Here is a 9,891-nt window from a genome sequence, read left to right on the forward strand (position 1 = left end):
GCAACGATTTGCTTGTGGAATGCCATTTTGCGAGTGGAAATCCACCCGCTTGACACAACTGCGTTAGCTGATTTGCAACGTCCTGTAGATGTTCTGCGGTGTCTGCGCCACCAAAAATGTCATCGACATACCTGCCATTTTTGATGGGTTCCACGGCAAGGGGATATTTCGACCCTTCGTCATCAGCGAGTTGCAAGAGTGTTCGGACAGCCAAGTACGGTGCAGCTTTCGTTCCGTACGTGACCGTGGTCAGCTGGTACTGCGTTTCTTTCTGCGTGTCATCAAGCCAGAGTATCTGCTGCAAGCTCCAGTCGTCTGGATGCACCTTAATTTGTCGGTACATCTTCGTGACGTCAGTTGCAAACAGATGTTTGTATCTTCGTATCCAAATGAGAAGATCTGCGATATTCAGCATCAGATTTGGACCAGTATGTAGAAGATCGTTCAGCGAGTATCCTGATGAAGTTGGACTGGAGCCATTGAAAACTACACGCAATGCGGTGGTCGTGCTGCCCAACTTCAGAACGCCATGATGCGGAAGAAAGTACTGAAACGGACTAGTTATTGAGTCGTTGTTCAGTCTTACCATATGACCAAGTTGCTCATACTCGAGCATGAACTTGGTGTACAGCTGATTGTACTGGGCGTCCTTGCTGAATCGTCTGAGAGTCCGTTGAAGGCAACTGTGCGCGGTCTGATAAGAATTGCCAAGTGCTCGAGGATGAATTTTGAGCGGCAATCGCACAATGTATCTTCCAGCGGAGTCTCTTGAATGCGTGGTCTTGAAATGATCTTCGCACTCTTGCTCGTCTGGCGTGAGCAAGGGTGCCGTGTCCTGCGGTGGCTCTTCCTGCGTCCAGAAGCGGCTGAGTAACTCACTCAATTGGCGATCAGTATTATTGACTGTCACTTGATGAGAAGTCCTGCGAATTGTCTGAGTGCCCTCGAGGGGCCCGATTATGAGCCAACCGAAAATCGAGAGTTGAGCGATCAACGGTGATGACGTGTTCCGAATAATATTTGGCTTGATGACTTGCCCGTATGCGTCCGCTCCGAGAATGATGTCCACCGGTCTTGAGACGAGAAATTGAGGATCTGCGAGGTTCAATTTCTCCAAGTGCGATGGCTGCGTTGGCTGAGATGGTGGTTCTGATGGCAAGCAAGTGGTCACCTTTGTAAGCACGTGTGCTTGAACGGTGACTGCGAGTGGTCTGTAATTAGAATGGAGTGTAATATTGACCACTCCATTTGTCTGCGAGGTCCTTGCTCCACCAACTCCGTGGACATCCAACGAGGAGCGTTTCCGTCTGAGTCTAAGCTGGTTAATTGCTGCGTTGCGAGGTCGGTGTGCACTCTTGCGAGTGCTGTTGCTAGAAGTGTGGTCCGTGGTCTGCGTGGTCTGAATGCGTGGGCTGCGTGGTCCTTTAATGCGTGGGCTGAGACGGCTGCGTGGGCGTCGACGACTGCACCGACATCTCAATGCGTTGACGATTGAGCTGAAGTAGCCTGCGTTGCCTTTGTCGTGGGCTGAGTCGAGGTAGAGGACTGCGAGGTCTGAGGTCCGGGCACCAATACTCGGATGAGATTGCCACCATGGAGTATAGTGTGGTGCAGCTCACCGCACAGCTTGCATCGCTGTGAAGTACGGCAGCTGCGAAGATTGTGGTGGCCCAAGCAATTTACGCAGAGCTGTTGGGCCTTTACCACACTGATGCGTTCCTCCACATTCTTGTCCCTGAATGCAGGGCACGCCGACAAAAAGTGATCCTTGGCGCAGAGCGCACAAGGATACAGAGCGGACATGCGTGGACGAGGCGTGGGAGCTACTCCGGCAGAAGCTCCGGATGTTGTTGGCGTGGGCTGGCTTGCGCTGGCTGCGTGGGCGGTGGTTCTCTGCTGGACCAGCCGGATGTCACGGCTGGCGGGGCGCCCTGACGTGGTCGTCGTGGTCTGCGATGACTTCTGCTCCGCCATCCGCTCCACCTGTTCTAGGATGCCGGCTCGAGCTAACAGAAAGTCTGTCAGCTGAGACAGGGGAGGAAACGTGCGCTGCGCTGAGAGCGACTGTTCCCAGTGCTCCCGGGTGTCCGTGTCCAGTAGGCGAACCAGAGCGGTGAGCAAATAGCAGTTGTGCTCGTCTGCGAGGTCGAATGATTTCAGCGCCTGCTGAGTCTCCTCAATGATATTGACCATTTTGGTCAATGAAGCTGCCTTGCGCATCTTCATGGGCCGAAGGTTGTAAAGCCGGTCCATGTGAGATTGGACATTGAGGCGCGTGTTCGAGTAGCGGGCGTCCAACAGTTGCCACGCCTGGCTGAACGCTTCACACGTGGCTGGTAGATGTGAAATCAGCTGCGAGGCGGCCCCAGTCACTGCTCCCTTCAGATAATGCAACCGATCAATATCAGAGAGCTCTGATCGGTTGCCGATGACGGAGGTGAAGCCAGTCTTGAACTCCATCCACCTGCTGTAATCTCCCTCAAATTTAGGGAGAGGTATCTCAGGGAGACGAGACCGCATCTGCGAGGGCACTGTTGTCGTGGACTGCGTGTTCTGAGCGTCCGTTTGCGAGGTCGGCGTGTTCAGCTTCAGCCTTCGCTCCAGCTGGGCAAGAAGTTTTTTCCCCTTCAGCACTAGCTGTTCTGCTGTGGAGGCCATCTTCTTACTGAAATACTCGTGGCCCAGCTGTGAGACAGGCCACTGGCGACTGAGCATCGCATGCTCCTGCTGGAAGCTGACGTGGAGGTGCAGGAGTGTGTCACGAGTCAGCGTGACTTCTTCCTCAATCATCTCGAGAGGATCTGTAGCAGCCACCGTCTGCAAATCCGCGACAATGGCACGGATCGTATCCAGATGATCCTCCTGCACCCTGGCAGGCATCTGGAGCTCAGAAGAGAGTCGTGCGGGCGAGCGTGCGCGAATGGTCTGCGTGGACGGTAACGTTTCTTCAGGCAACGTTAACTGCGAGGGCGTAATTGGCGTGGGCGGACGTGCGACCGTTACTGTTTGAATCGCTGCTTCCGGCACTTGCAACAAAGAGGGCGCAGCCGGCGCCTCCTCTTCTGGCTTGTCGGAGCGTCCTGCGCCATCTTGGGACGCGGGCGACACATCACGCGATTTTGGCATTTTCCGATCACTGCGTAAACGTTCACTGCGTGGTCCGAACAAATGTCACTGCACTTAATCCAAAGAGCACTGCGTGGTCGAATGGGCTCGTCTGACGCTCTGTACCGCACACTTATTCCTAGAGTCACAAGGCTCAAAGATGAGCGCGGTCACTACGCGTAATGGCGTCACAAAAACCGTTAAACGGCACTGCGTCACGCGAACCGGGCGTGTCTCATCCGGCTCGAAGGACCAAATGTTTGCGAGTTCACGAGGTCTGCGAGGTCTGAAAGAATGAGACACGCCTTTTAACGAGCACACTTATATTTAATGATCACAAAAAAACATATGAAATAATGATGAATTATATACAAGTGTATGTACAGTTATTCGCGTGGTCAATTACAAATAGAATGCGTGGGCGAAGCGCGGACACTAAACTGAGTGAACACCGTTCGTTGCGTGGGCAAAGCGCGGTCGAAAACTTGTTAATTTAACAATCACACTAGACTTGATCTAAGCGTAAGCGTGGACACGTGTGTATGCTCAGAGCGTTCGATCAAGAAGAAGGAAATCGATCATGGCGTCGATCGTGCCGGTTCCGGCGTAGAGAGGGGACCGCGTGGACAAAGTGGGCCCGAGAGGTGCTGCCGCTATCGGTAACGACGCACCAACGAACTATTTTCGCTGCCAACTTCGTCACGCTGCGTGTACGTGGGGAATTTCGCCAACACTTCTCTCATGGCTGGCTTGCTAATTGCTATCTGTCTGGCGACTTTATTTTACTTTACGGTTCACATCCTTGGTTTATTTCATCTCAAATTTATGGTTTATCTTGAGTTTAATTTTATGTGATTATATTGTGCGCTAGTGTTGAATGTTAAATATTCCTCTTCTGCGATTTGGCTGCTCAGCTGTAGGTATGTATGTTTGACGTTTTAGGTTTTGGAAGTTTTGTTGGACATTTGCTTATGTCCAGTTCACATATGCTCGCTTGCCTGCTTGCGTGCAATATTACTTATGTTTACTTCACAGTTTCTCACGTTCTCATATTGCTTACTGTTTCTTTTACTGTTAACTATTCATTAACTGCTCTATTGCATTAGATGCATTAGATGCATATATATATTTATTTCCCGTTGTATTTGTGATTTGATTTAACCAGTTTCAGTATGTTTAGTATGTTTATTATGCTTATTATGACAGCTATTATTGAATGTATGGGCTCCTCTATTCTATTCATGGGCTTCATGTGCTTATTAATTCCTATTCATTATTCATTATTTATTGATTCATTCACTCATTCATTTATTCATTTATTTATTCATTTATTCTTTACTCACTATTTATTCATTATTTATCGTTGCATATTTGGGGCATTCGAAGCGCTACTCGAAGCGCTATGCTTGTGATGAGCGTGTGTGTGTGTGTAAAGTAGGTATGGGACAGGTCATCGAGGATTGCAGCCTACCAAGATGTGGCACTGTCAACCGGGGAAAGGACTCGCCCCAGGCCCTGGCTGTGCTGAAGAGCAAGCCCTGTTAACACAGGTGAACACATGGCGCGACCACCCGGAATGGGCTTACTTCGGTTCCTGGTCGTGGCCGAAGAAAAATCCTGTGCCTTACCGTACATATTGAAAATGTCCTACCGCTGGATCGGAGGTGCAACGGCGTGGATCCGCAGATGCCCCATGTGCCTAGTGCATGGCGTTTTTGCGGGCGGCCGCAATAACGCGAAATGCGTTGAAGTGCCGAAGCGTCGTTGTGGCTATACGCTGGTATTCCTTTATGAATTCTAACGAGTGAAAAGGTGCCGGCGGCCCACGTTAGGGGAGAGGTTTTAGTGGGTAGTATGTCCAGCCTCGGGAGTGCCCACTCTGGGCTGCCCGTCTAGGTCGCCCCTTCAGGGCTGAGGCCTACTCTTGGGCTAAACTCAACACTTAAGGGTTGGGTTGCCAGGTTGCCCCTTTCTGGCGTTGCCTCTTTGGGTTTGCCCTTACCTCACGGGCGCCAGGCTGCCCCTTCAGGGCGGACAAGAGTCCCACACTGCCAGGGTCCCCTCTAGCAGAATAGACGAAAAGGGGAACGAACCCGCGCGTGCGCAAACGCATTTCCTCTTACAACTGAACCGAAAAAAAAGAATATTTCAGGGGCACTCACGGACCTGGCCAAGTGTACTGGCTGGGCGGGGAGGTGATACCCCGACGTGGCGCGTCCCCAGGTGGCGGATAGGGGAATGCTCGCCATGCACTTTTCGGAGTGCATGGAGGGTAGGAGTGAAATAAAATAGCTCCCGCGGACCAAACACCAAGGGATGGAAAACCCATCAAAAACTCCCCTGTGACTGGGGGATAGAATACAGACACGGTAACGCCTGCCTATCGTACAAGGCGACTGAAAGGGGGGCGTTTGCTGCTGTCGAAGTAGCCTCGCAGATGACCCGGGGCGATGCCGGTGGGATCTACGGATCCTGGCAGGGCCTCCCTTGCCGGTAAGGCCTGGGTCGTAGAGGCGACAAGGTGGCTGCAGCGTCGTTCAGTTCTCCAGGTGCCAGGCTGCGTGGCGGTCGGGTGCGGGTAGCGAACCCGGAGTGCCCAAGCAATTACACAGTAACCCAGTGGTTACGTTTCGCTGGAACGGGGGTTTGCCTTCATTGGCCGCCCCGCGAGGATGACAACCGCTATAAAAAATCTCTAGCGCCAAGCTGCTGTACGCGGTAATGAGGGCGCCCCTGGAGTCAGCGCCAGGGGTGGCTGATGGGTGCATCAGTCTCTAGCGGCCAACCCCGGGGTATCAGGCGACCTCCCGGGTGTACTAGCCTTACCCGGGTAAGGTGGATCTGCCCGGGTGGACCCACAGACCGACCCACTCGTGGGAACACTATGGATGACTTGAAACTAAATACGCCAACAACAACAACAAACACTGGACGGGACGTACCGACGACGACTGCGGCTGTTCAACAGGACGCGAGACGGGAAACAGGCGCGGAGGATATGGCGCAGCCCAGCACTAGCAGGGTAACGGATGCGCGTCGCCTATCCGTCCGATTAACTAGGGCGGATGTGGAGTGGCCTCCCCTGAGGCCGGTACGAGGAGGGGCCGGAGTTTCCCCGGCGGCCTCTGATGCCCCCGCATCCAGAGAGAGTGAGGTGGACTTGGACTCGGACGAGTCACTTACATCGGCAGTATCTCTGGAGGCACGGCGCACGAGCAAGAGTGGTCGCCCGCCGACCACGGGCCGGTACGTGTGGCTCGCGGCGGCTAAGCAGAGAGTCCTGGATGTCCAGCGCCGAGAACTTGACCTGCTGGAGGAGAGGAGGGTGCTCGATCCTAACGAGGACCCTGTACAACCGAGTCGGGGTAGCAGGTCCCTCCCGGACCCTGAGGACCTGGCGGAGGAAGTCAAGTCCCCACGCGCGACCTTATTGCGCAGTCCTTGGAGTTCTGTCGCGACATCGACAAGGTCGCGGGCAACTCCAAGGGACTGAAAGGGACATTTGTTCGCAAGCTGAGGATGGCCTCCCGCTACGTTATGGCCATCCACACGGAAGCGGGAATCAGGGCTGCACCTGCCAGGGCCGATAAAGAGGTGAAGGAGCTTCGCGAACAGCTGAAGCTGCGGGAGGAACAAGTGGCTCTCCAGGAAGCCCAAATCAACATCCTGCAAAATAACCTGGCAGACATTACGTGTACGGTCGCTGCCACAGAGGTGCCGGCGCCTGAAGGCCCCGGCCCATCCAAAAGGTCGGCGAGGCCCGGCTCGCCGTTGTCTGGCAAAGACGCTGGCAGAAAAAGGAGGAAGGACGCAGTCAAGCTTCCGACTTACCGTCTTGCCCGCCTGAATGTCCCGTGGTGCAAGTCCCAATCCCAGCTGCTGCACCCGGAAAATAGGAGGGGAAGGTTGGTGGCCTCGAGCCCGACCTGATGAGGGGATTTGCGGCTCTCCTGGAAAAGGGCCCGTCGGGGCTCCGGGCGGAGATCAAAGCCGCGACTGCAGCCGTCCAGCCCTCGCCTAAGAGGGCGGAGCATGTTTAGGGGGGAGATGCGGCTGCGACCATCCCCACTGCATCGAGGAAGGAAGCTGAGAGGCGGGTACGGAATAGGACCCTGCCTGCCACGGAGCCGTTGCCGGGGCCCTCCTCAACACCCGACCAACCGGCATCATTTGTGGAGGCTAGAATGGCCCGGATTGTCGAAGAACATCGGAGGACGGCGGATGGGACCTGGGTGACGCTGGCCGGCCGCCGCGCTAAAGCTGCAGAGAAAAAGGCGGCAGCGGCCAAGGCCGCTCCCTCCCAGAGCTCCAAGGTGGTTGCCCAGATGGGGCAGAAGAGAGGGGCGGCACCGGCAGTTAAGGGGCTAGGGGCCCAAACTGTCAGGCAGAAGGCCCCCCGCCCTCCTCGTTCTGCGGCGGTCACCATCAACCTAGCTGCCGAGGCTAAGGTCTCATACGCCGAGGCCATGCTCATGGCCCGGGAGCGGGTCAAGTTGGAGGAGCTGGGCATCACGGCGTTGATGCCCAGAAGAGCTCGGACCGGTGGCTTGGTCCTCGAGTTACCTGGGGAGAACAGGACGGAGAAAGCTGCCAAGTTGACTGACCGACTCCGCCAGGTGTTCTGTGGCACCGAGGTGAGGGTTGCCCGCCCCATAAAAATGGGCGAGGCTAGGGTGACCGGTCTCGACGACTCGGTCACCCCGGCGGAGATGGCGGCCGCATTGTCCGCTGCGGGGGGTTGCTCCGCTGAAGAAATTAAAATGGGGGAGATTCGCACCTCCCCCCAAAGAATGGGGACTATCTGGGCGAGATGCCCTCTAGCGGCACTCAAAATGTTATCCCTCTCTGGGAGGGTTCTGGTCGGGTAGTCCTGGGCCAGAATACAGGCGCTACCACCGCGGCCATTGCAGTGCTATCGCTGCCTGGAAAGAGGGCATGTTAGGCAGCGATTGCACCTGCGAAGCTGATAGGTCCGACCGCTGCTATACGTGCGGAGAGTCGGGCCACGTGGCCAGCAAGTGTAGCGCCACGGCGCGGTGCCCCCTCTGTGCGGACCTGGGGCGGCCCGCGGGGCATCGATTGGGTGCAAAAGGTTGTGCCCCCTCCTCCTCTTCCAGAGGAAGAAGAAGTGTGCGGATGAAGGGGCAGGAACAGCCTCCAAGGAACAGGCATCTAGGACCACGCCGGCGAAGTCGAAGAAGGGGGGCAAGAAAAATCCCCCTGCCAAGTCAGCGAGCAAAAATGCCGCGGAGGCGGCTCGTAAGGCCTAGGTATGGGGCCCAAGGGCCCTATACTTCAGGCCAACTTGAACCACTCGGCCAGGGCTCAGGACATGTTGTTCCAACCCCTGGCCGAGTGGAAGGCTGGGATGGCGGTGGCCGCAGAGCCGTACCGAGTCCTCGACAGACCAGATTGGTTCGGGGACGAGGACGGCTCCGTAGCGATTATTGGCACCGCAGTGCCCCCACACCCCGCCCCACTGGAACGGGGCCGGGGGTTCGTCGGCGTGCTGTGGGGTGAAATAGCGGTGGTGGGGATCTATGCCCCGCCCAGATGGCCTCTCGCACAATATGAACAGTACCTGGACCGGGTGGGGGACTTTGTCTCCCGTAGTTCCCCCGGCCAGTGCTAGTCCTCGGGGACTTTAATGCCCATGCGTCACTTTGGTCACTCCCCGAGGACAGACGCGAGAGGCAGGGCGGTCGTAAATTGGGCGGCGGGGCTAGGACTCCACCTGCTCAATGTGGGGTCCGTTAGCACCTGTGTGCGTGCCCAGGGGGAGTCTGTAGTCGATCTGTCTTTCGCTACTCTCCTGGCCGCGCGTATGGTGCAGAGATGGAGGGTGGTGGAAGAGGCGGTCATACTTAGCGACCGTCTATACATCCGCCTCGACCTTACCACCACCGCCCTCCGCCACTTTGGACCACCACCGCTACAATGGGCGCTGAAGAGGATGGACGAGGACGTGCTGATGGCTGCAGGCTTCGCCCTGGCCTCGCTGCCAACACCTGCCGGGCCGGTCGCGGACATTGGGGAGGAGGTAGAATGGTTCCGGGGAGCCATGAAGGCGGTGTGCGACGCCGCCATGCCCCGGGCCAAGAACCTCCCCAGGCGGGCCGTCTACTGGTGGACGAGCGAAATTGGTGATCTGAGACGAGATTGTCTCGCAGCCCATCGCCAGTGGCAAAGGGCCCGCAGAAGAAGGACATTCCGCGACACAGCGAGGGAGGAGGATCTGTACGGGCAGTACCCAGTTTTGGAGACTGCCCTACAGGCAGCCATCAGGGAGTCTAAATCCCGGGCATGTGACGAGCTCCTAGGCTCTCTCCAGAAGGACCCATCGGGGCGCCCATACAAAATGGTGATGGGCAAGCTTAAGCCCTGGGTGCCCCCGGTCACGGAGAGCCTCGACCCCCAGTTTTTGGGACGGGTAGTCGACACTTTGTTCCTACGAGAGAGCGAACACACCCGCCCCCCGCCGGGCCACGAGGAGGTGGATTGGTCCGACGAAGTGGGGGTCACGGAGGAGGAGCTGGCCGGAGCGATTAAACGGATGGGGGCCCGAAACACTGCTCCGGGCCCTGATGGTGCCTGGGTGAAGGCTCTACGCGTCCTCGGTCCAAGATTGAGACGCCTCTTCAGCGCCTGCATTAAGGATGGAGTCTTCCCAGAACAGTGGAAGACGGGCCGGCTAGTCCTCATCCGGAAGGATGGGCGACCCGCCGACAGTCCCGCGGCCTATCGGCCCATCATGCTGTTGGACGAGTTGGGGAATTTGTTCGAGCG

At 56.4% G+C, this 9,891-nt stretch overlaps 1 protein-coding gene across 1 annotated transcript; it reads right to left on the minus strand.

Moving 5' to 3' along the window:
* Positions 1 to 1,476: 1,476 nt before the first annotated feature.
* Positions 1,477 to 3,126, minus strand: LOC123988496. Its single transcript, XM_046288756.1, has one exon. It carries the CDS (start codon positions 3,124 to 3,126, stop codon positions 1,477 to 1,479), a length of 1,650 nt encoding a protein of 549 aa, XP_046144712.1.
* Positions 3,127 to 9,891: the final 6,765 nt, after the last annotated feature.

Source organism: Osmia bicornis, chromosome 14 (assembly GCF_907164935.1).
Source record: "Osmia bicornis bicornis chromosome 14, iOsmBic2.1, whole genome shotgun sequence".
In the NCBI taxonomy this organism is placed as follows: Eukaryota; Metazoa; Arthropoda; class Insecta; order Hymenoptera; family Megachilidae; genus Osmia; species Osmia bicornis.